At 40.0% G+C, this 26,530-nt stretch overlaps 2 protein-coding genes and 1 long non-coding RNA gene across 3 annotated transcripts; 1 reads left to right on the forward strand and 2 right to left on the reverse strand.

Moving 5' to 3' along the window:
* Positions 1-2,410: 2,410 nt before the first annotated feature.
* Positions 2,411-5,233, reverse strand: LOC144990953 (uncharacterized). The gene is made up of 3 exons (XR_013654832.1): positions 5,018-5,233; positions 4,046-4,127; positions 2,411-2,549 (listed from the first exon to the last, which is right to left on the reverse strand). It is a non-coding gene; the product is annotated as an uncharacterized LOC144990953 (long non-coding RNA).
* A 5,631-nt stretch (positions 5,234-10,864) lies between these two features.
* On the reverse strand, positions 10,865-14,832 carry hapstr1b (HUWE1 associated protein modifying stress responses b). Its single transcript, XM_004065975.5, has 4 exons — positions 14,351-14,832; positions 12,963-13,043; positions 12,413-12,688; positions 10,865-12,336 (listed from the first exon to the last, which is right to left on the reverse strand). Exons 1-4 carry the CDS (start codon positions 14,544-14,546, stop codon positions 12,098-12,100), a joined length of 792 nt encoding a protein of 263 aa, XP_004066023.1. The 5' UTR covers positions 14,547-14,832; the 3' UTR covers positions 10,865-12,097.
* A 2,791-nt stretch (positions 14,833-17,623) lies between these two features.
* Positions 17,624-26,382, forward strand: abcg2b (ATP-binding cassette, sub-family G (WHITE), member 2b). Its single transcript, XM_011477347.3, has 15 exons — positions 17,624-17,915; positions 20,850-20,909; positions 20,992-21,109; positions 21,185-21,340; positions 21,547-21,704; positions 21,802-21,953; positions 22,167-22,259; positions 23,077-23,225; positions 23,468-23,619; positions 23,880-23,969; positions 24,300-24,424; positions 24,938-25,092; positions 25,191-25,280; positions 25,355-25,407; positions 25,485-26,382. The coding sequence occupies exons 1-15, from the start codon at positions 17,758-17,760 to the stop codon at positions 25,630-25,632; spliced, it is 1,857 nt and encodes a 618-aa protein (XP_011475649.1). The 5' UTR covers positions 17,624-17,757; the 3' UTR covers positions 25,633-26,382.
* Positions 26,383-26,530: the final 148 nt, after the last annotated feature.

Genomic DNA, 26,530 nt, shown 5'->3' on the forward strand with positions numbered 1-26,530 from the left:
AAAGTGTAATTTCATCAAAACACAAGGAAACTTGTCTTTCCTCATTTTAATAATTGATTCCCCTAAATAAACTCAAAATGTGTCCATTGCCATCAAGCTTTTACTCAAATGTATTAGAGAAGCCAAGCAAATGACAAGCTAAAGCCTGATGATCAAATATGTTTAACATTGACAGCCAAGACTTTTCCCCACAGTATCTTCAATTAAATTTAAAGTGCTTTGTGACTGAGAAACCAAATGCTTTAAGAGCACTAAAAATAAAACCTTAAAATAGAAAAGAAAGACATAGGATCCTGTATATTGTCATTAAGTCACTTGTTTTTTGGTAGCCTGAATAATTCTTTGAATATGCATTTCTTTTATTACTGTTAGACTGTTCATCTTAACAGTATTTTATTTCTAATTTGTTGTTTTAACTGTATGTTTTTATTGTAATGGCGTCATGGTTTCGAGGATTCGTGACAGACCCAGATGCTGGAACCCGGAAGGAAAACAGGAGGTTGTATGGTAAGTAATTGTATTTATTTTCTTGCTGAATGTTGGCCGATGACGAGGATCTTCTGCCGTAGACGACAGGTAAGTAGTAGGAAGACGTGGCGTGGCTGGAGGGCTTCTGTGGAGGCTTAGCAAGCATGAACTGCAGGTGTGGCAAACGTGGAGCAAACAGACAGGTCCGGAGGAATTCCCAGGTTACACTCGTGGTGGAATAATCCTGGTTAGAGGCGTAGGATAAGGTTATGAGGCGTAGGATAAGGTTATGAGGCGTAGGATAAGGTTGCGAGGCGTAGGATAAGGTTACGAGGCGTAGGATAAGGTTACGAGGCGTAGGATAAGGTTATGAGGCGTAGGATAAGGTTACGAGGCGTAGGATAAGGTTGCGAGGCGTAGGATAAGGTTACGAGGCGTAGGATAAGGTTACGAGGCGTAGGATAAGGTTACGAGGCATAGGATAAGGTTGCAAGGCGTAGGATAAGGTTACGAGGCATATGATAAGGTTACAAGGCGTAGGATAAGGTTATGAGGCGTAGGATAAGGTTACGAGGCGTAGGATAAGGTTACGAGGCGTAGGATAAGGTTACGAGGCGTAGGATAAGGTTACGAGGCGTAGGATAAGGTTACAAGGCGTAGGATAAGGTTATGAGGCGTAGGATAAGGTTACGAGGCGTAGGATAAGGTTACGAGGCGTATGATAAGGTTACAAGGCGTAGGATAAGGTTATGAGGCGTAGGATCAAGTTACGAGGCGTAGGATAAGGTTACGAGGCGTATGATAAGGTTACAAGGCGTAGGATAAGGTTACGAGGCGTAGGATAAAGTTACGAAGCGTAGGATAAAGTTACGAAGCGTAGGATAAAGTTACGAGGCGAGAAATAATCACAAGGCGAGTTCATGAGTGACTAGACAAGCACCGTGGAGAAGCAACTAACTGGCAACAAATACTGGCTGTGGATCTCCTTAAGAAGGTTGCAGGTGATGAGTTGAGTGGCAACAGGTGGGATCCTCCAGAGCAGAGCAGAGGGAGGAGAGCTGACAGAGGCACCATGACAGATGGAGCCTTTCAGAGTTTATCTCAAGAGGACTTTGTGGTAAAAAAAAGTTAAATCAAATCAAATAAGTAGAAAATTACATTTATCACTAACTTCTTTTAAGAATTTTTTTTATAGAGCTCTGCCTCTTAGACTGTTTACAAAATGGTATGGCCGTGCCACCGTAGATGTTGTCTGAATTTTGGAAGTTATTACAACTATATGAGGGCACTTTCCAGTGTTTCCATGTCCCCTTCCCAGGAATAAGTAAATGCTCAAGGTTGGGTCGGGAGGGACATCTGCCCTCCAACTGAAGCCAAATCACAAGTGCAAATTGTGGGGTAATTCACTGTAGTGACCCCTGAAAGGAACTGCTGACAGGACAAACTTTCCACAGGTTGCTTCAAGGATTTTGTACTCATGTTTGCTCTCTGAGTTGTGCTCCTCACTGGATTTTCTAATTGTTGGATTTTTCCAATCTAATTTCAAGCAGGTCAGCCTTACTCAGCATTTATGTCCAGGAAGGCTTTACTTGATTTTTTGGGGGTGAAGATTGAGGGGGGAAAAAAAACTCTTTGTCAACAGACTTTTTGTCAACTTATTAAGTCTACAGCAAAGGGGCCTAAGTTGAGTAATAATAGTGTCACCCCTCAGTGTGTAACTGCATATATTTTTGCCCATAAGACAAAAGGTATTTTCTGACCATGTCAGGAGAAACTTTGCACAAGGGTCAGATCAATCACACTGCCGAAAACAGAGAAATGGAAGTAATATCTCATCTTTGTTTCACATGTTGGATGTTTTTAACTAGCACCACAGAAAGCAATGTTTTGACTTATTTTAATAAATTGATGGATCAGAATGTCTTCCCTCTGGTGTGGCTGTCTTTGCATTTATTTATTGAACAGAGGGGCTTTGGTGGAGTCCAGACTTTTGTGCAGGAATTAAGGGGCAGGCTGGATTTGTTTTTAATACAATCCAACAGTAATGTCATTGCAGGACCACAAGAAAGACCACATACTGTCTGCAAATACAGAGCAAAAAGAAGGAAATATTCAGAGAGAATTGTGAGGACTGGGGGATGAACATAGACAACAATTCAGATTATTGTGTTTTCCACACTATCAGGTGCTCCAAAAACCTTTAAATCTTTTTAAAAAGGACAAAATTATCAATAATCTCTATAATATATATATAATTTCAATGCACTTTCTATATTCTGGAGCACCTTCTACTGCATATGGATCAATTGTGGTTATGTTTACTGATGTTAAAGGGATATATTGAGATAAAGGTACACAGCCCTCTGTCAAAATCTTTGTAAATCGGGTTTTATATTGTAATATATTATAGTATGATATAAAATTACACACATACATATATACATACATACACACACGTATATATATATATATATATAGCTGCAGGGTGTAAGATGCTGGCAGGGAAAGCATTCATGGAGTGCCACAATTTTACGTGTTGCGAACAACGTTGGCAGTTACAGGTATTGTAAGAATGTGACATATTTTTGAAAGTAGACCACTCATTTTCAATGCGCTTTATAATCCGAGTGTCCTATAGTGCTGAAAATACAGTGAAACAATTCAGACAATAAGTCTGGAAATACCAAAATGAAAAAGAGAAACCAGAAAACTTACCTATGAGAGCCAAAAAACAAGACCTCTAATGAAAACAAATGTGATTTTTAAACCTTTCCAAACAGAATAGTTATTCACTGATAAAGACAAATGAAATCTCTCTCCCTTGGGCTGTGCAGCAGTGGGGACGGCTCACTGACAGTCACCAGTTTGCCACTGTTCAGTCAAAGCCCTGCTGCGTCAGGGAACGTGTGCAGTAAACCTTTGCCAAATCCCTGCGCAAATTACTTTTCTTAATCAACTTTCCACTGTCTGAATCATTGTTCCCAATTTGTTCACATTTTTTAGGAAGGTCTGAAAAATTAACTTATAAAAATGCTTTGTTCTTAAAGTGGAATATTGAAAGATTAAAAAATAAATAAAAAGTCAATAAGGAGTATATCTTAAACATCTTTAGGAACCCTCAAGTGCTGCATTTGCTGCCATTTGTTAACTTCCAAACTGAGTGAATTAAATAAGGAAATAAAACCCGTAACACACAACCATGTGATAGCCAGAATGAAAGTCGAGGTTGTCGAAATGTAGACTGCAAACTGTTGCTGATTTTAGTCTGATACTTGTGTGAGGTTGTGTGTTATGGCTGCTGTGTGCTCAACAAGATGTTGGGTGAGTGGCTTAAAAAAACCAGGTGCTGCAAACTAAGATGTACTGTACATTGGGATGTGGTTTGAGTTTGAATTCAGATCGAGCCCACAGTGAACTGAGGCAGGTAGTTGAGGCAATCTCAGAGCAAAACAAAAGTAAGCACACGAGTAAGATGAGTGCCAGCAAATCTTCACATTTAAAAAAAATAGCACACCAATGGTGATGCTGAGACTTCTAAAGTTATAACAAAATGTCTCAAGTGTTTTGCTTGGCTCACCTTTCCATGAAGTAACGAGAGTGCAGAACAAGAAGGGCTGAGCCGTCTGCAGGGGTAGGACACAGGTCAGGCTCTGTCAAACCTAATGACTCGAAAAGTCAGACAAGGTAACGCCTGCTGAAAAATTTAGAATGTGCAAAAACTAAAAATCACTCCAGGTACAGCGTATTCGACAAATGAAGTGGCGCTAAAGCGAGGTCAAGTGGGAGTGTGAAAGTGTGTGAAGGCAAGAGTGTGGGAGTGCGTGAGTGAGGGAAAATGTAGACGAACTCATCCTATTTGTCTCTTGTCGGGTAACGGTGGCTTTATCAGTACAAAGTGGTGAGCAAAGGGACTTATGCTTCATTTGCAAAATATGGCCCCCATTCCTATCCGTCTGTCTCTTAGACATACACACTCGTTTGTGCGTTCCCCCCTTTTCTTCCCCACGTTTTTCCTTTCCACACGTCATTAGTCTCTGTGGGGATCTTCTTGCTCTCTCTTAGGAGCTCAGTGAGGATTTAGCCCCCTTCACCTCCTATAGTCTCACCTACCTGTCCTCCTCCTCTTCATTCACTTGCCACTCCTTTTCCTCGACACCCCCCACCTCGAAAATAATTTGGAGAAAAAAACTCCAACCATGCACAAACTGCATGCCACACCATGCGCAAGCATAGAGAATCCACCACAAACCCATCTGTGGCCAGCAGCACAGCATCTAATCCTCATAAGCTTTGGGGAGGAGGGGGGACCTTACAATCATTCCTGCCCTTTTTCTGCCCCATCATTTATTTTTTTCAATTCACGCCCAGCGCACCACTGGTAGCTTCCAAGGGGAATGCTGGAAGGGCTGTCTCCTTCTAAAGCTTTCACGTCTGGTCTAGTGGCTGCAGTTCGCAAGTCAAGGAGGGGTCACAGAGGAAGAACATCCTGACCGATTTCCCTCTAAGGCACATCCCCGAGAAAAACTACAGAAACCTGGTGGGATTTTACCTGGAAGTCTGCAGTCTGTCATCTTTGTTTTGGCACATTGGAGACTCACTGGGCTTTGGTGATGATTCAGCCTCATGTGCTGGACACTGCTGCCGCCCTGTGGCCAATCATATGAACTGCAATCCCCTCCTGTATGTTGACCAGTTGATTTTCAGACTAGTTACATCATGACCCCCCTTATCACACTTACTAACACCACTACCTTCTTTTTTTTCTAATCTACACTATCAACACAACCCCTCCTCCTTCTGCTGGAAAATGCTGCTCAACGTGTTGCCATGGTGATCAGATCTGGGGGCTTTATTTTCATAGTTTGTTGAAGACAAGGAGGTGGTGATGCGCAGGGAGCTCTGAAAATGTTTGTGTGCCCATATAACACCCAGTATGTTAGAGAGGGGGAGAAGGAGGAACAACATTCACAAAAATCCAGCAGTCTCAAAACGCCAGACACCCCTCTGATCTTGTTTTCTCATGCATGCCGCACATTGCTTACCTGCTGCTGCTCATGTGCACAAAACTAAGAGCCCTAACCAGAATCTGTCTTTGGGGAGTGTTTAACCCCTATCCCTTCCATCCTCCTACCCCCTTCCATCACCACCTCTGATCTCCGGCTGCTCCATCTCTCTAGGGACACATTTTCAGACTGCCTGATTGGCCTCGACTTATGTGGATGTGCTTATGTGTTAATATGTGTGTGTGTGTGTGTGTGTGTGTGTGTATGTGAATGAATAAGCATGCTGCCCTCAATCAATTAGCGCAAGCTGGTGCAGCAATTACCATTATCTGTTGTGCTTCTGCTGCGTATTTCCATGCACATCCACACACGCTCACCAAGGGTAAGTAGTGCATCACTGATCGCCAGCTGTCTACCATTGAAGACTCCCTAACGGTCAAGCCCACACAGAAATGCAATCGCTGATGAAAAGCACATTTGATTGTGTGTCTGCAGTGATCAGATGAGTCAGGCCAGACAGCTTCCTTAGAGGACACCTATATTAAATGTGTGTGTGTGTGCAAAGGAGCGTGTGTTTGGGTGCATTTGTGTGTGTGTGTGTGGCCCAGATGGCCATCTTCAAGGTTTTTTTTTTCTTGAACGTTCAGACACTTGTTGCTTCTCACCATGTCTAGTTCTCTCCTTCTCTCACCCCCTCTTTCTCCTTGACACACACACACACACACACACACACACACACACACACACACACACACACACACACTGTGCTTCTTTTGAAGTGTGAAGCAGCTTGTGCTCAGCTCTTTTCCTCTCCCATCAAATGCAGCATTTAGAGCTTTCAGACACATGATGAAACAAAACAAAAAAACTTCAGAGAGTTAGTAGAGGAAAAGGGAGCAGACATTTTTGTCTCCATGTGCCGTTTTTAATCCGGCCGTGGCTATAAAGTGGCAAAAGGGGGATCAAAATTTGCTCTTTGTCTGGATGAGACCAGAAAAGGAAAGATCAAGCGCAGACTTTTGACCTGCTGGATCTTTGCCCTGGCATTTTAAAGCTCTGACACCTCCTGGATGACTCCTGTCAGTGCTGGTTTGACAGTGACTCAAGGGAGACATCAGGACTACGATTACATGAGTGTGCACACGTGTGTTTTTGTGTGCTCATACATGCAAAAAAGTTATCACAGATAAAACATACACACAGACAAAGAACAGAAAAAGACATTAGAAAAGGAACAAAGTGTTACCAAAACAAAACAGACACATAAAAAAAAGAAGATGTTACCAAAAAAAACTGAAAAATTCTTATCCCAAAATCCGATTAGATATGTAAGAATGACTTTGTTGCAACATTTCCTGAGCCGCTCTTAGTCCGGCTTGTCACATAGGACGTCTTTGCAAAGCACAGCACAGCTTAGGATCCCTCAAACCCTCAAACCCCTTCACCACAGTAAGGTGGCGGTTCACGGAGGGGAAAAGTGTGTTTTCAATTCTAAGATCTAAACATGTGGTTAGAACCATCCAGTAAAATGTCCTCAAATAAAGTTCCTTTCCAAAAAAAATCAAATTTCATGGAAAAGTGTCTTCAATTCCATAATTCTAATAGAAAAAATGTAACTTTCATAGGACACAGATTCAGGCCCCACTGCTTAATAGATTTCAAGTATTTACTTGTTTATGTTTGCATAACATGGGCTTCTAATTTTTTGGAAAGGCTCTGAAGCTTCAAAAGATTTTTGATATAAAGAGAAATTACCTTTCTGTTCTTGAACTTGAATAATGATGGTGATAATGGTTTGAACGTGATACACAAACAAACTTTTGGCTCACAGAAAAGTAATTAAAGTCATTCATCTTAATTTTTCAGATTTACACCACTTAAAAACTACTGAAAGACGGGCATTCAAAAACGGATTTATCGATGAAAACTGTTGGGCTTTTCAAAGATTTTTTTAGCAGTTTTTATGGAAGTCCCAGTCTGTCCTGCAGCAGTCGGCTTTTTCATTTATTAATACTTCAGAAAGAACCATTTCAAATGATCCATCTGTGCAACAATGTGTTCGCTGCACAATTTAAATGACGTTGAAAAATGACCAGCTTTAAATGGGGTTATATATTTTTAATGACCTTATTTTGGTGGTCCTGATTTATGTACTTTGAGACATTTGATATTTCGTCATGCTTTTATTTTGTAGTTGACTTGATTTCCTGTCACTCCTTCCTGTAATTCACTCCTTGAATAGTCAGGTTCAATTATCAAATGATTCGTTTTCACAGCTTGTCATGTTAGAGCTCAGTTTTTCAGGGTTCATGTGGGAAATTGTTCAAGTTTATTCGTATGATGCGCACTTAGAAACTCCAAAAGCTCATTTTATGACTTTTCCGGGACAATCAAAAATTTCTTATTTTATTTAATGTCTTATCAAGAGTTTTGATACTTTTGAGTACAAGAATCCTATTTGTCTTGCAAACTGCAATAGAAAAAGTTTACAAACTATCAGTAAAAGCAGTCCCCTTTCTGTTAACTAAGCAGCTGCACTCCAATAAAAAAATTATTCCATCAAAGGTTTTGTGGTCAAATGGAGCAGCTGAACTAGACTGCTAAAAGAAATCTAAGAGAACTGGCTCCTTTCAGGCCAAAAGGCAAGCCTAGTGTTACTAGGACTAGTGTCACTTCAATAGAGAGAGATTTTAGGAATACAAGTAATAATTTAATTCTAATACAGAAAGAAAATAAATGAGTTCATTAGGCAGTTAGGCTCTGGGCCGATTCAATTCAATTCAATTCAATTTTATTTGTATAGCCCAAAATCACAACAACAGTCGTCTCGATGGGCTTCGAAGTGAAACATGAACTCAAAAGGATCACAAATACAAAGAGTTCAATAGGAAAATACTAAAATGAACTAACAAACTGACTAAGCTATACTGGCATCCCTGCCCTTAGACCCCCCTTCACGGTAAGGAAAAACTCCCAAAAAAACGGATTCCGGAAAAACGAAGAAACCTCAGGGGTGCCCACATGAAGGAGGGATCCTCCCCCAGGACGGACAGGCGATTCACCAGAACTCTTAGAGAAGAATTAACTTATCTAAATCTACAACTACATATATATATATATATAAAAGTCCAGCAGACGAGCTTCATCCACCCGTGGTTGGTGGGGACAGTCAAAGGCGCGAGTCGAGCCGGAGACAGGAACCACAGCCAGGTGTCAGAGCAGGAGCAGAGACGAGGTACTCGGTCAGGTACAGAGCAGAGACGAGCCAGAGATGAGCCAGAGGCAGGATCCACAGCCAGGTGTAGGAGCAGGAGCAAAGGCGAGGTAAACGGTCAGGAACTGGAGCACGGATGAGCCAACTGGAGTCTGGAAGCACTCCCACTCCCCAGGAGGGGAGAGGGAAAAAGGGACAATACATGAATCGCACTGCACCAAACAGAGGCATGGAGAACTAAATGATGAATAATGATCAAGAATAGAAAAGAGAGGAAGGGTAGAAGTAGATGAGAAAAGAGGACAGAACCCCAGTGCACCATAGTTACCCCAGCTTCAACTTCTAGCAGCCTTTTAAAAGAAATAGTTATTATTAAGTTTAATTTAAACAAACAAATTAACATTAAGTTAAATAATCTCTGAATACTAAGTAGTCTGACAATAAGCCTGTCCAAAGAGGAATGTTTTCAGTCTAACTTTGAATGTAGAAACTGAGTCGGCCTCTCTTATATGAGCTGGGAGTTTATTCCATAAGACAGGGGCTTGGTGGCTAAACGCTCTACCTCCAACTGTACTTTTACTAATTCTAGGAACCACAAGCAGTCCTGCATTTTGCGAACGAAGTGTTCTTATTGGATGGTAAGGGACTATGAGGTCCTTAATATAGGACATATTTACATTCCATGTAAGGCCTTATAGGTTAACAGGAGGATCTTGAACTTGATTCTATAATCAACTGGGAGCCAATGGAGCGAAACTAACACAGGAGTGATGTGATCTCTTCTGCTAGTTCCAGCTAACAATCTAGCTGCTGCGTTCTGAACAAGCTGGAGACTTAAGGAACTCTTAGGACACGCTGCTAACAAAGAGTTACAGTAATCCAGTCTCGACGTAACAAATGCATGGATGAGTTTTTCAGCATCACTCTAGAAAGTATATTTCTGATCTTAGCAATATTCCGCAGGTGAAAAAAGGCAGTTCTACACGCCTGAGATATATGAGCCTTAAATGATAAATCCTGGTCAAATAAAACCCCAAGGTTTCTAACTGTGGAATTAGGGGCTATACTTATGCCATCCAAGGAGACTATCTGAGCAGACAGAGCATCTCTGAGGTTTTTAGGACCAAGTATAATGACCTCAGCGTCATTATACTCACCGATAACATTGCAGTCTTGCATTAGTGAGATGAGCCCGGACCATAGTTGAATACACCAGAGCTGATGGTGGTTCAAGACCACCCCCTTCTGGTGGAGAGCAGGGTGAAGGGGGATTGGAGAAATCATCTGGAATCAAAAAAAATTAAAGATTCATGAAGTTAAAGGCAAAAATATGACTCTGATTGGCAGAGAAGAAAGGTGGAAATTGGCTCTGAATGGAGGCAAAATGACAAGTGGCATGAAAAGTGAAGTAGCAGCAATCCAAGGTACCTGGAAGGGAAGTAGATCTTCCTTACTGAAATAGTGCAAACGCTCCTCTTTATTAGGGGTTGCCAGGTGTCCCTTTTACACGTGCAGCTGGTGAAAAAAGGTGGCAGCTCTTCTTGTACCTTTTTTTCTGACTTCCTTTTTGTTTTAGTAAGTCATACAATGAATGCTCATTTTGTTCCATTCAATCTGACAACCAGCTTGTCCTCGCAATAGCTAGAACACAATAAGAGACTGCTTTTTCTGCAGTTTGTTTTTTTACGTTTAAAAAGTGTCTGGCATCAAATCCATCAGGATACTCATCACCGGTGCCTCAGTTTTTTTTTTGTGTGTTCCCTAATTTTTGATTTGCTGTCTTTAAGTGGTTTCATGAAGTAATGATGGCAAAACAACCAAACACACTGGTTAATAAGAGAAAATATCTTGTATGGGAAAAATTCAAATAGGAAAGGTTTTATTTTCCTGTTTCTGCCTTTCCCTGTGTTTGTGAGCAGATTTCAGTTTGCAGACTAAAACCGGATACACTCCCCTGCTGTTTAGTGAATATCAACAACCTCGTGTGTCACAGTTCGCTTCAGAAATTCCAAGGAAAGACGAGATTCTTCCTCTTCAAATGAAGAAGCTGACAGCTGCTCCAGTCGCTTAACAGCAGCTTTTTTTCCTGTCTGCAAGATGCTTTGACGCTCACCTAAAATTACAGGTCACCAACCTCTTTCTGCTTTTGGTTTCTTTTGACAAAGAGGGTCCACAACTCTTCCCAGCGCTATTTGTATTATGTTTATTGTCAGAATCATTACTATACAAGGACATCCTGATGAATTAACACTTTTTTTTTTTTTACAATATGTACTACATAACAGCACCCACATTATTTACAATACACAAGATTATATCACAAAGCAGTGTGCAAAGTGAGCAAAAACAGGTTTTGCTAAACTAATACACCCAATAAAGTCTAACCCGGCTAAAGATCATGTCACAGCCATCGGCCTTTATAAGTTCACAGACATTTGGTTGGCCACTGTCATTCTTTGTTTAAAGCTGTTACACCAGGAGCTGTTTTGTTTCCTTTCCTTTTTAAATAAAGAGTGATGAGGATGAAAGAGATTTAGGTTTTTATGTTGAGGCCTAATGTAAACATTGTTACCAACTTTGTGCCGACTTAAGAGAACTGTAAAAACTCAAAAGATGAAATAGTGTGGCTTTAAAATAGAAGAAAAAAAAAAAAGATTTACTATTCAAATTTTGCTAAATACGTCATACCACCTTTCTCTTTTAATCAGAACTGAGCTGCTTTGTGATAAAACCCTGGTTTGGTCTGCAAAAAGCCAATAAAGGTAGGAGTGAGTTTTAGTGAAAGAGGAAACAATCACACACGCATGCACACACACACACACGCACTTCCTGTTGCACATCAACTAGTTTACACGGTAGCAGCCTCAATCAAGGGCAAGAGACCTATAAGACACATTAAGTGGCAGTTCGTTGTCAGATATGCAAACACACAAAAGCCACAGAAGAAAACACACAAGTGTTTTTCAATCAAGCCAAACAGCAGAGTTTCGTCTCCTCATCAGGTAAGACTTCAGTTTAGTTTGACCCACACTCCACAAAAAAAGAAGCTTTCTTGGGGCAGAGAGAACTGCAAACAGATGTCTGGTGCTTGCTGTTCTTAAATGTGAAATTGATTTAAAAATAAAATCTACTTTTAAAGATTTCAGGTTAAGGCTGTGCTTCTTTGTCAGACCAACTGAGGGGAGAAAATTTTTTTTTTGACAAATGAGACTAATTTTATTTGAGGCGGAAGTAGAAGGTGAGAAAATAAAGAATGAGTTAACTATGCAGTCTGGTAATAGTCACATGTTTAACTAAGACAGAGGATTTTGTGGCTGGCCAAGGCAACAGTCCCCCCCCCCCCCCCCCCCCCCCATCAAGTGTCCAATCGGCCATCGACGAGAGGACAACAAGGAGTTAATAGTGAAAAAGTTCAGAGCATCCTGTTACGTTTATGCGTGGGTGAGTCTGTTATGACGTCGCTACAAGGTGCAGACACTCGTTTACGATTGGCAGCGGAATCTAAATGAAGTGCCATTTCCTCAGCAATAAAGGTGTTGAGGTCCACGTCATGAAGGCCATTTCTACGACGACCGAGTGGCTGAGCGGGGTGAGTCGGGGAGCCGGGAGGACCAGAGCGCACGGAAATGCTTGCCATGGCACCACTGAGACCTGGAGGGAAATGATAACCGTATGAGCCCACTTCAACTTGACAGCCTTACCTCATGTACCATAAACCACGTCTAACCGTGCAGGGCTATGGCCTCTCTGAAGGGCTGCAAGTCGGTCTCAACAGAATTGTCCGTCTCTGTGGGAGATGATCGGCTAGAAGACACCATGGCAACTCTTGGCGGGGCACGAGCGGTTCGTGGAGGTGGAGCTTTGCCACATAGAAAGCTAATAAGGTCTTCTCTTCTGATAGTTCTTCGTCGCTTCTTAACCCATGCTATCACCTCTTTATTCCTCCTCTGATGGCCTAAGTGGATTCCCAGATCATAGCTCCGCTGGTGGGCGTCCATACTCTCTGAAAGCACAAAGGGATCCGTCTCTTTATTAACCTAGGAAGATTATTTCATTCATTGCAACTCACAGACAGGTTGTATAAAGACGCATTCACAATGACCACCAGGAATCACGCCGCTTCGCCTCATAAACTAAAGCCACCAAAACAAAATGAAATCAGTATCAAACTACCACACACTGTAGAACAGTGTGTGCGAATACAAGCCATAATGCACAGAAAGACACCATTAAAACACAAATAACTTGGAAAGCCAGTGTAGTGCACTGTTACTTGCCTTTGTAGAGGTTGGTGACGGCTGTGGCAGCGTTCTGGAAGGGAACCCACATAGAGAAGCCTTGTTGCTGACATACTCGATCTATGAATCACATGTAAACAGGGAGACAATGGTTGAAAAATAAACAAAAATAAAACAAATTTCCGACTCCAAATAAACATTTGCATTAATATAATAAGTGTTTTAAGAAATACTTTTAAAGGACATTTTTCTATTGTTTTTTTTTTAAACTCTAGCTACTACTGTTTAGCAACATTAACTTCAAAGTTTTCCCTGCATTTTATGGTAATTCTTGTGCCTAATCGGTTAAAACTTTTAGTTTTAAAAATAATACTATGTTGACAATCAAGGCTTTTTCCATTAAAATCAATATCAGAAAAAAGCTTTTTTTCATCAGCAAAAGTATCCAGAAATACTAAGTTTGGGTTCTCTGTACATAAGACAGAACTGCTGTCTGGAAGGACAGGTAAACCTGCAAGCAGAGCCATTTGAGGCAGCATTCCAAGATAAATGTTAAAATGCCAGTTTTGACAGTAAATTACTATGAAACTTGAAAACTTACATTTAAAAGCGAAAGCTGGTGCACTTTATACATGAAATTGAACTTTTGTGTTTATCTTGCCTTAAACCGGAGCTTAAGATCACAACAATAACAAAAAAGAAACGAAAAATGTTAAAACATCGGACATAAAAACCCAATGCTGCTTTAGCATGTTTTACTGACAATAATCAATATGCAGTAAGATTGTTTGGGGGGAGGGGGAAGTTATTAATGTCGTAGACTATTAAAATTGTTTTTACTTTAAAAAAAATGTAGTTGCTGCAAAAACGTCAGCAATCCGAGGTACTGCTCGCTGCTGTTTAACCTCTTAAACAAAATCGCCATTTTGACTAGCTAAATAAATATTAACAGTAAAATAAACCTAAAGTACAAGCTGTCATACAGCGATCAAACGATCGTATAATGAAACATCTAACAGAACTGGCGAGATCCTTCACCGTGTTTGGTCAAAGCCGGCTATTGTGGATGAGCCTTGACAGAACTCTTGACAGTTCGGGACTCGGGGAGTATTTGCCTTGTCCGCAACTCTGACACTGACCGGCTATTTGCGGCAGCTAGCTAAAGCTAACAGGCGGCTTCGTTAGCTTCAGCTAGTTGGCCGCATATCGGGGTCACAACAACGAAATCAAACATATACGACACATTTTCAAAAACAAACATATTGATGTCACCCTAATCAAATTCATGAACACTATACTGAATAATATGAAATGGAATATCACTAGTATGTTATCAAGAAAGTATCGGTTTAGCCGCTAAGCTAACAAGCATTTAGCTTGTGTTGGTGTTAGCTCGGTTTAGCAGCCTAACTTGAACTTCGGCATACCTTTATACAGCTGCGCCACAGCAGTGGCAGAGTTTTGAAAAAGGTGCCACAGCTTTTGCTGACTTTGTTCCGTCTCTTCTTCGTTTGGAGTATCCTGTTCAGCCTCGGCCAAACACTGCCGCTCCCATTTGGAGAACCAGTGCTCGGGGCCGTGCTCCTGAATTTCAGCCTCTCCCTCCTCCTTCTTCTCCTCCATAGCTAACGTTAGGCGTTAGCTTAAAAGCTTCGAAGCCGGCCTTCGTATTTCAGACAAAATGTTCGGGTTTTGGACAACTTAACCCTTACCTTTATCGATTATATTCGACAAATAAGTTACTTAGCTCCAACATATGGAGAATGGAGGAAAAAACACGTTTTAGAGGCGCATTGTCTGTTTGTCGACGCCACCACAGCACACCCAATGTTAAACACACTAAATTAAAGAACGCAGATGACAACACCTTTGGATTTCTCAATCAAGCACCTCCCCCTTTCCCACTTTACTGAAAGATGATTGGCTACCACACAGTTTTGGGCGGGTCGTTCCATAAAACTCGAAGCTTGATTGGACAAATGTAAAAAAGAGAAAAGGTCAGAGAAAAACAAAGTTGATCTCTGAGAAGAGCTTCCTATACTGTAGCCACACAGCATTCATTTCGCTAGAGGGGGATCTTGGGTTTAGAATTATTAGGACACAGTTAACTCTTTAATTTCTCCTTCAGGCCAGAAGCGTTTGTGAAAATAGTCTTAAAAGGGGATGGAAGGCCTAACAAGTTGTCATAAAAATACAGTCCCAGTCAGGTATTAAAGTTATGGAACCACAACTAATCTAAACTGTCTGACCTTCTCACTCAATACTTTTGTAAAAATAAAACAAATAAATACAAGTTATTACAGTGAGCCACAAGCTCCCTGCTCTGCTCCATTCTAACGCATCCACTTGTAGCCAACTGGATCCATGAGCATCTTTGTTTTCCTCCTCTGAGCTAATATATGGCTCAAACCTGTTCAGCTCCAATATGGCTTGCCTTTTTTGTTGCACTGATAATATTAGGTTAGGGGTGTGAGGGGCTCTAAGCTAACGGGAGAGGGTGTAAACAGATACATGATGGGAAGAGAGCACAACTCAGAGCCGATTTATGACAAACTTCTGCTGCTCTTCAGAAACTATGTCCTAGAAAACAACACTGTTTTTTTGTTAAAAACCACATAATCATAATTGAAGGACCACTAGGAACACTTTTAAAATAGATCATAAGATGATTGGAGTGGGATTTAAAAGAACTTACAGTTTTCTGGGGCCCTTCTATACGAGACATATGGACACATGATAAACTCACCCCGTTTGGAATTAGGATGAATGGGTCCATCAGCGGATTTCCACGTCATGTTGTTTGGATGCAACCAAACACTTCAAAGAGTGACCCCAAAGTCATTGCATCCCATTACATAACCACTATGAGAGAGCTCGCAGGATGTTCAAAAATAATCAGATACAGTTTTGGAACTGGAAACATGAAGAGGCTGCAACACCTTTGAGAAGATGACTTGCTCGAAGCGCCAAGCATTCAAGGAGTGAAACTGTGATTTCATTGGCAAGGATTTCGTTCAGTTCTGCTTCCTCAGACTATTTTAGGTAAAGCCCTGAACTTCTGTACAGCTGAGGAAAAATAAACTGACTCTTCTTGCTCCTTGATGCCTATTGTTAAAACCAATTTAACTCTAAAATCGAATCTAAAAATAATAATAATAATAATAATAATAATAATAATAATAATAATAATAATAATAATAATAATAATAATAATAATAATAATAATAAAATGTAAAAATCAAAGCCCATTGACACGACTGTTGTTGTGAATTTGGGCTATACAAATTGAATTGAAATTGAATTGAATTGGATTAAAATAATCTTAATTTAGCAACTACATAAAAGCAAAATCAGAAGTAATTTTCTTTCATAGCTGAAAATACATTCAGGGGTCAAGGGCTAAAGTCAACTCATACTTTTTTTGAGGAACTTATTCAGCACCAGAAATATGTGGACAACTACCATGTCCGTGGGAATTGCTTTTGCAAAAGCAACTTCTGACAACTGGAATACCGAAAAGATGTTCTCATGGTATGTTTTTGTGTCACAGAAGAAGCTGGAAACCATGGTTAGAGTTTTGGAACAATTCCACCAGTCTTTGTACAAGATTATTTGCATTTTATGGTCTGGGACAAACCGTTCTCCAAGAGGACACGAGGAAGACAGATACTTCTTGAGATTCCATCTCAAACTTCAGATTGAAACACACAGTCCTCAAACTGATGTTTTAACGAAATTCAAGCACACTTTGTCTGCCAATTTTCCATCATTTTCGCAACACCCTGATTAACCAGCAGAGGGCGTAAATCTTGGCAGCTTGAAGCAATGCTTGGCAAGACTTGCACTCCTTGCTGGATTGATAGCATCATAATTGCCCATCCATCCATCCATCCTTTTTCTTAGATTACTTAATCCCTTCTGGGGTCACAGGGTTGCTGGAGCCTATCCCAGCTAATGACAGGGGAAATCCAGGTTCACCCTGAACGTTTAGCTAGTTCTTCACAGGAATACAAAGAGACACACAACCACACATATTCACATTTAAGAGACTATTTAGAGTCACCAATTGACCTATGATGCAAATGTTTGGACTGTGGGAGGAAGCCAGAGTGCCTGGAGAAAACCCATGCATGCACTGGGAGAACATGCAAACTCCACACAGAAAGATCCCAGCTGGGATTTAAACCAGGGCCTCATTGCTGTGAGGTGAGAGTGCTAACCACTACAGCCCTGTGCAGCCCATAAACAACGTTATCATTAAATGACTTTACCATCACTATTCATTCATTTTAGTAGATTTGGCTCATACACATGGCAGTGCACTCATTCCCCATGCTCCCTAAATATTACTACCAAATTTTTATGTGTTAGATATTCCAGAAATTAGTGTTATTTTAATATTTTATAAACTTATAATTGATCCACAAGGAAGATCAACATTTGGATGTGTTCACATGAGAGCCAGGAGTGAATTTTTTTTCTTTTTTAGGAGTCAATGTCAGTCACAACAGCGGAACCAACCCTGTTTTTACGAGGTCTGTCTATCAGGTTAGCAGGAAGATAAGTGTAATTGTACGGAACTCTTATCAACTGTTATGTACCAGGTTTTAATGGCTTTTCAGTTTTAATTGCTGTTGCAGTGCATAACCAGAGGGGAAAGTTCAGTCTTGCTCCGTCTATTGTAGCCTGAGTGCGTAACAGAGGACATCCAAAGTCCAAATGAGAAATAAATCCTCCTGCTCTTTCTCACTCGTCCTTCTGTCGTCCAGGTCTCCACTCTGTCATCTTGTCCACAGCTCAGGTTTTTTTGTCCATCTCTCTAAAACTGTTGTGAATGGAAATGTCAATGGGGGACCGTGTCACCTCCATTGATGAGGAATCTTCTCATGAACGGGGGCCGACCATCACATTCAGCAACTTACATTATAGTGTCCAGGAGAAGACATTCTGCCGTAAGACTGGTCCTGAAAAACACATTCTTAAAGATGTGAGGTAAGACACATGAGACACTTGTAAGACTTGAGAGACATTATGGAGTTTTAAGCTACCTGACAACGTTTTACTATGTTCTTGTGTCTGATTCTGTGGGAAAAGAAGTATTTTTTTATATTGAGAGCGGGCAAGTTTAACGCATTCACTCAAATACTCTAAAACATAAACAATTTGTATTTATTACGTAATGGTTGCAGTTTAAAAAAACAGCTGAGAGTCAGCTTTTTAGCATAGAAAACATAATTAGAAAAGCAAAATCCTTTATTTATCGTTTTGTTTAATTTTTAAAGTAAGCAAGGACTATACATGCCTTATAAAAATCTATATTTGAAACAGTTAACAACAGAATTGACTGCCTATTCATGGCTGTGATCAAACACCAAAAAAAGAGTTTCTTATTGCCACAGGCAAAGACTAAATCTCCCTTCTCCAGTCCCCCAGCTAAAATACAGGTTTGTGTCAGGATGGGCATCCAACGTAAACTTCTCTGCTAAACCACCTCCACAGCAAATTGAAAGCCAATTTGCTGTGGAGACCCTTGAAGGGATATGGTGAAAGGTGAACAACATTTAAATGGAATTTGAGTAGAATGTTAATTTCTCCAGCAGTACTTTAAACAGTGAAGTGAAGTTCAGTAAGTGCTTTTTAAAATTGCCTTAATGCTGGTTAGAGTTCAATAGTTTTGAGCCATTTAACTTTCAGTTTGGTAGTTTGATACTGATCTATTGCAACAGCAATCAAAACTGTCAAATGAACCATGTTCATTAGATTATGTAATGCTGTATTCAATTCAATGCACATTCCTCACCTTCAAGTGGTGTAATGGAGTAAACCAAACCTCCAGCATCTAGGGTCGTCTCTATCCCATGGATGATTTGGATTCGATTGTTTGCCACCAATATTGATCTGTCTCATCAAAAGCTACATTGAGTTGCTAATGATGTTTTTGGAAATCCAGTCTACAACTCTGCTTTTTGGAACCCTCCCCAGAAGAAAGTTCACTGGCAGGTTTATCTCCCTCCCAAACATCAGGAAGTCGGGAGTCTTTCTTGTTGACTTATGAGTTATGAAGATGTAGAGGAACGTGACTTGAGGCAGATACTGCATTTAGACCAGCACTGTTTCAATTGTATTTGACAGGGTTCCAAGGATGTTATGAGGGGTTCGATTAAAATTCTCACACTTTTTACTTGAAATCATTTGGTTTTCATATTGTATCCAAATGTATCTTAACGTGCATGGAGTCCTCCAGGTGCCAGTGGTTTAAAAGATAAAATCAGATTAACCATGCGCATGTATTAGTAAACTGTGCACACCATTTACTAATCCTAGATACTGATGGTAGTTAAAGCCAGACTGTGCCAAATCAAAAAGCAAGGAGGAGAACAGGGAGGAGAAGCGCCAGCGAAATGTCTGGAATGTGGATGAACAAACTTCAAATATTTTAAAGGCAGGAATTTGATTGTGATAGGCTGTAAGGACAGTAAGCACTTTAACTATTGGCTCAGAGTGAAGACCAATTGATGAGCGACCTGTGGAGTGATGAATAAGCATGTCTTAATATGAAGTAGATCTTCCTTTTTGAAATTGCACTAAAGCTTTGCTAGTAACTCTTGCAGCCTTCTGGCCTCTGGTAGCAACAGCTTAAGATTTCTTTTGGAAAACAGACATTACCATTACCTTCCCCATTGCCATCTTGGGAATGCACCAACACTGAAAAGTTGATCAGATCTGGAGTTCCACAGCTGGTCTACTGCAGCTTTGCTATGTGTTTGAAAACTCTTTGGCCATACAACTGCCCTTACAGCCAGATACACTCAGTCTTGTGGGGGTAAACTTGGTGGCTGCATGAAATATCATTGTTGAGGACCACTAGGTGAACCCGTAGAGTGACAATCTTCATGCACAGTGTGCAACCTAACAGTTAAATATAGTTTGAATGGACATCCTACAGGTGTCCTACGGGCACTGAGGTACATGTCTGTGCATTTGTGCGGGTCCGTAAGGGGCAATACTCACACTTTCCTAACGACTAGAGAGTAATATAAGGGCATCATAAAACAGCATCACCCACACATCATAAGTGAACTTACATTAGCTTTCCAAATACTTCCAATTACACTTACCACATCCACAACAATCGTACATTCTATCTTCATGATGTCCCTTGAGGTGGCCGCACAAGCTTCTAGAGAATTGCAGGACGCACCTGTGCTCCCTTAAAGATGCAGCCACTCTTTTCTACGACCCTTGATGAGCTGAGACATCCTATAAACCTACAGCACCCGCATGGGGGATTGAATAAAACGGGTGGATCTACTTTTTAACTTCTCTGCTTATCAAAGGCCAGCATCTTTAATGGACAAGCTCTGTGGTCCTATCTAGAGGCTTCTTTGCAGGACGAAAATGCAGTTTTCATTCAGTCTTTTTCTGCTAAAGGCCGCTGGATTTGGCCAATAGTCAGATACAAAGTCAAAAATCCCTTTGGTCCAGAGGAAGCATAAGGGTGACTACTACTAAAAAGAATAAAAACTTATTCTCTTCCAAATAACTGAATGAACCTACAGAAATGAAAAACAAAATCCTAAACATAAGTAAAACCAGAAAATGCCAGAATGTAATCAATGGACAAGCAGGTTTATTCTCACATGACAGACACAGTGTAAAGCTATAATTTTAAATTGTTTTATTTTACTGTAAAGGAGAGATTATAATTACTCATTTTGAAATTTGGTTAACCATTGACATCAATAGAAAGCTCTACTTGTATTCCATTCTATGATACTTTAAAAACCTAAAACAAATTTGTATACCATTAAAAATAATAAAGTAAATATGAAAAGAATTATTTTAACATACATTGTCCAGTGTTGTTTCTAAAACTTAGTTTTGTCAACACAAAGACGTGAATATAATATTTTTTGTTTGTCATAGCGGCATCATGAAACCCGGCATGAATGCCATCATGGGAGCTACAGGAAGTGGTAAAACATCGTAAGGAACATAATAATAGACACTCTTTATGCACACTTTAAAATTATGAGGAATTTAATAATCATTCTCACTCTTCTCCCAGACTCTTGGATGTCATTGCAGGTAGAAAAGATCCTGCCGGATTGCGGCAAGGACAGGTCTTAGTAGATGGCCAAGTGGTCACATCTGAATTGAGGCTTAGCTCCGCCTATGTAGTTCAGGTAAGCACAGACAAACACGTCATTAATGATACACGGTTAAGCTTTCTTACTTCTCCATTGTCTCTGTGTTTTCAGGATGACATTCTGATGGGCACTCTCACTGTGAGAGAGAACCTTCTGTTCAGTGCCAACCTGCGTCTCAACCCAAAGCATCACTCCAGTACTGATAAAAACAACCGAGTAAACATTATCATAAATGAGCTGGGCCTCACAGACTGCGCTGACACCAAGGTACTATAATTATTTCACAAAGGAGTGTTTCAACATTCTTACACAGCCCAGGTAAAGGTAACTGCTGCATTAAATTTCATAAAAAAGTTATATCAGACTTTGTTAAGGCTAAAATTCCTCAATGAAATGCGTAATAATTGCATCTTGATTTCCTGTTTTCTGGAATGTAAAGAAATCCTTTGTTTCTTTGTTGTGTCATCATTCAGATTGGAACTGAGTTCCTGCGTGGAGTGTCAGGCGGGGAGAGGAAGAGGTGCAGCATCGGGATGGAGCTCATTACATCTCCTTCACTGCTGTTTCTGGATGAGCCAACTACTGGACTGGATTCCAACACTGCAAACTGCATCATTGGTCTACTGCACAAGTACAGTGCAACAGATATTCTACTGCTCCTCAAAGGACATCCTCACCATTTGTGGCGGATTTTGCAAATCCATTGTCATTTTCAAACACCTTTCCAGGCTGGCCAGAAGGGGGAAGACTGTGATCTTCTCCATCCATCAGCCACGGTACTCCATCTTCAAACAGTTTGACCACCTGACACTCATGCACAAAGGCGAGGTTGTGTACGCTGGAGCAGCAGCTCAAGCCTTGGACTATTTTACTAACCTTGGTATGTTTCTCAGTGATTTTCAATTTGGTCTTCAAGGTTCTGGTTGACAATTATATCTGAAAAACTCTATAATTTGGTTCTGATGTTTGTTCTTCTAAAGTTCAAATACAACAATCATTTTAATAAAGTTACATTCTTGAACATTTTTTCCCTGTACACTGTACTTGGTGTGTTCATCTAAAACTAAAAAATAAAGATCTTTTGTCTGGACAGGATACCAGATTGAAGCTTTCAACAACCCCGCTGACTTCTTCATGGACATCACAAATGGGGAAATAACATCAACAGCGGCCTTGCACATTGGAGGTAACCCTTTGCTTCAGGGATGAAGTCTAAGTGTTATAAGCAGCAACATTGCATTACTATTTGAATCACACTGTCTGTTTTGTAACAGGCACAGTCCAGAAATGTGTGCACATTCCTACTTTTACATACACATGTCATCTGTTCTTTTTTCAGCCCAGTTTTTTTATGTAACAACTATAAAACAGCAAGGTTGATCAAAGTGCAAAACACACTAGAAAACAGTAAATAAAGAGCAATAAAACAGTTAAACGTTAAAAAGTATATATTGTGTCATGAAAAGTTTAAGGAAAGCCAAAGAAAGAAAAGGGGCTTAAGATAAGATTTAAAAAACAAGAATTTACTGTATTTAGGCTGCTAGATGTGTATTAGCAACTAAGTCAGCATTGTCATAGAAAAACACAACCACCATTGTTTTATTTTTTGTTTTTTTGTGATCTATGTGAAAACTCAAAAATTGAGGTTTGAATGAAGTGGATAAACTTCATCAGTCTACCGGTAATTGTTTTGTGGCAAAATCAAAATACAAGTTTTCAACATGATGCATTGGAAGAATGGATTTAATCATAGTTGTTCATTTTAATTTAAAAAGTTAGTTTAATAAATCTGATAGACACCAGCATATCAGTTGAATAGGTTATTGCGTTTTAAAAAGAAACCTCAGAAAAAGGAAATACAAAGCAAACCATGAGTGGACCCAGAATTGACCCTTGATTGACCCTACACATGATGTCAGGGATATTTTTAACTTGAGTGTGTCCCCTTATCTGTCTGTAATATGATATAATGTTTTATGTTTTCTTTCTTTTCTTTTTTAAAGAGAAAAGTCAAAAATCACTATCAGAAAAGTATCGGCAGTCCCAGTTGTACAAAATTATGAAGGAGGAGTTGGAACACATCAACAAAAGCATAGAAAATGACGGCGTAGATAAAGAGAAGGCCGGCTACGCCACTTCTTTTCTCTATCAGGTGAGCAAACACAAATTTAAGAGGGTGGATAAAGGAAAATAAATATGGTCTTTTAATTAACACCAACCAGATTAGACAACCGAAAATAACATTCAATGACTAACAACAACAGAGGAGTTTGTGATGTTTCGTCACAGAGTTTAATGACCGTGTTGGCCATGACTGCACTTGGCTGTCTGCTACTTAAACCCTGTCATAAAGGCCATAGAAAATGTAATGATGTTTCTGTGCGTGCGAGACAGATGCGAGTGGTGTGTGGCAGGACAGTGAGGAACATCCTCAGGAATCCACAGACCTCCTATGCCCAGCTGGCTCTCCAAATTTTTTTTGCCATTCTGGTGGGCCTCATTTACTATCAGATGCCCTTAACGCTGCCTGAGGCTTTGCAGAACAGGTGAGCCTTACCTGCAGCATGACAGCCAATAAAAAGTTACCCACAGGTTTTGAAACTCAATAAAGTTTTTTTATGGTATATATTTACCTTTCCAAGTATAAGGTGGTAAAACTCTAAATGAATTCTTTTTTTTTTAAAGTAAAACACGTCACTGACAGAATTGTGCAAATTTGAAATAAAGTATTTGATTGGGGTAAGTAAAAAAAGAGGTGGAGATGAAAGGAAAATGCAACCACTTTTTCTTTCTTTCTGCACCACAGGAGTGGTGCATTTTTCTTCCTTATTATCAACATGGTGTTTGGGAATCTTTCTGCTGTTGAACTTTTCATCAACGAAAGAGCGATCTTCATGTGAGTCAGACTTTAATGGTGTTATGTGCACCCCTACACCGATAGCCTGATGTTTTAGTTTTCTTTTAAGTTTTTTCAAGATGAGTACCTTTTGAAATAAAATGCTATTTATATTCAAATATGCATATGTTTTCTAAATGTACATTTGTAAAACCATACTTGCCAAAAAGAACTGACTCATAAAGCTAAAAAAAATTAAAATTAAAAAAAGTTGCGCTGAAGTCAGTTGTCCGACTTAAATGTAAGAAATGTTTCCAATTAGGTATTTTCTGTTTTTTGTGGGCCCAATCCATAGTAATGTTTACATATCTGTGATTTTCCGTCTTACAGACACGAGAATTCCAGCGGCTACTACCGCACCTCTGTTTACTTCCTGTCCAAAATCTTTGCTGATCTCATCCCCAACCGCATTATTCCAATCCTTGTGTTTTCAGCAATTGCCTACTATATGATGGGTAATGTATCTGTATCCAAGCAAAGACACGTTTGTTTTGTAGTGCCAAAGTGTTGTGTGGGTGTTGAAAAAAGAACTAGAGCAGGAATCATTTTGCAAGGCTGCACAGTGGCGTAATGGTTCAAATCCCAGCTGGGAGCTTTCTGTGTGGAGTTTGCATGTTCTCCCCGTGCATGTGTGGGTTTTCTCCAGGCACTCCAGCTTCTTCCCACCGTCCAAAAACATGCTTCAGTTGAGGATTCTAAATCGTCCCTGAGTGTGTGTGTGTGTTTGTGCAGCCTTGCAACAGACAGGAAACCTGTTCAGGGTGGATTCAGTAAGTTCAGAAAGTAGATAGATTGCTTTTTTTTATTTTAACTATTTTAACTGAGTTTACCACTGTGAGAGGAAGAAGATGTAACTACATTTTAGTATTAGCTAATCAGGTATTGTTCGGAGGCTTTTATTTTTTAACTTTGTCATTAAAAAAACTCACCATGAACGATTCACTAAAGACAGGGTTGTTCTTCTTCAGGGTTGAAGCCAGCCTTTGAAAACTTCATCTGCTTCGCGCTGATCATGTCTCTGGTCAGTCTGGCAGGAGTTGGCCTTGCCTTCCTCGTTTCAGCCAGTGTGTCAACATTTGCAATGGCCAACATCCTCATAGCTCTGCCCTTCGTCTTCATGATGGTGAAAAGCTCAACATTCAGCATCATTTTGGAACACGTCTTTCTGGCTGTGTTCGAAGAACTTCCATCTCATTCTAAAGTGTACCTCTCTTGCTGTAGGTCTTTGGTGGATATCTTGTTAATCTCAATGCTATGTTGGATTGGCTCTCTTGGCTTAAATGGATCAGCATTTTCAGATATGGATTAAATGTAAGTTATTAAAAGAAAAAAAAGTCTAGGTACATTAATCAGATGTTAACGAGCTTTTTATCTTTCTCTTTCAGGCTGCATTTATCAATGAGATGAAAGGACAAGTGTTCTACAGTAACAACACCATGTAAGTGTGTTCCCACCAGAAGACACAAAGTGCATTATCATCCTTTTGACACTAGGTGTCTCACCTCTGTAACGCAGCTTCCCAGGAGAGTTATATTTGGTGAGCTTAGGCCTGGACTACTCTGTTTGGGGTTTCTGGCAGAACATTGTTGCTCTGCTGGGAATCATCATCATCTGCATGATCTTGGCCTACGTGCAGCTGCGACGAATCAACCGCTGGAAATGATGGACGCCCATCTTCTCACATCGCCCAGTATCACTTCTGCACTCTTTCACTTTACTTCAACAAGAAAAAAAATAGTTGTGTTTTATTCTAAAGTCTTCATATTTGTCTAAGGCACATGTCTGACTGGCTGATGCACTTTCCCCAAGCACCCATGTTGTAACGTTTGACCAGGCGATAAGCTCTCACTAAGTGCTGCTGACTTTGCTTAAGTGGGCGTCTAACAAGGGGCAAGCCAGTGTCTGAGTCCTTACAAAGCTGCTTAGAATGAATGAGCTAACTTTGGCTGATGGTTTAAAGAAAGTTTGAACAAATTTCCCATTCCACTGGCATTCTCGGGATAAAGTAAAAAAATGGATTGTCAAAAAAATGGAGTCATTGCAGAAACGTTTTTCGCTTATTTATTACCTTGCCAGACATTTATTTTTATATTTGAATAATGATATTGACAAATCTACTAATGTTTAACTTTAACCCATAGGGTCAAATTTGCGTCCTGTTTTTCGGCCACTATTTACCAAAAAGAACAAATTACCTTTAAAGCCTAGAATTAAACCACCCCGGGATAGTCTACCCTACACTTTAGGTACTGTGTAAAATGATGTTCACCAGTCCAAATGTTTGTGAAAAATTGCGCACAAGAGAGTGTTTCCATTGGCATCATCTGGCTTCAAACCTCTAAATATGGAAGATTCCATGATCTCTATGCAACAGTTATTAGTTATGTAAAATAAATATACGTTGAGCACAAAATTATTTTGATCTTCTTTCATCTTTCATGACATGCAAATCTCTACAGATATAACCACTTTAGCTGTTCTGCTTTTGTCCAATATTTTTGTTTTGTTTCTTCTGTTTTCAACCTATGCACATATGCAATGCTTTGGATGCACGTTCAATT

This window comes from Oryzias latipes, chromosome 1 (assembly GCF_053564925.1).
Source record: "Oryzias latipes strain Hd-rR chromosome 1, Olatipes_Hd-rR_3.1".
Taxonomy (NCBI): Eukaryota; Metazoa; Chordata; class Actinopteri; order Beloniformes; family Adrianichthyidae; genus Oryzias; species Oryzias latipes.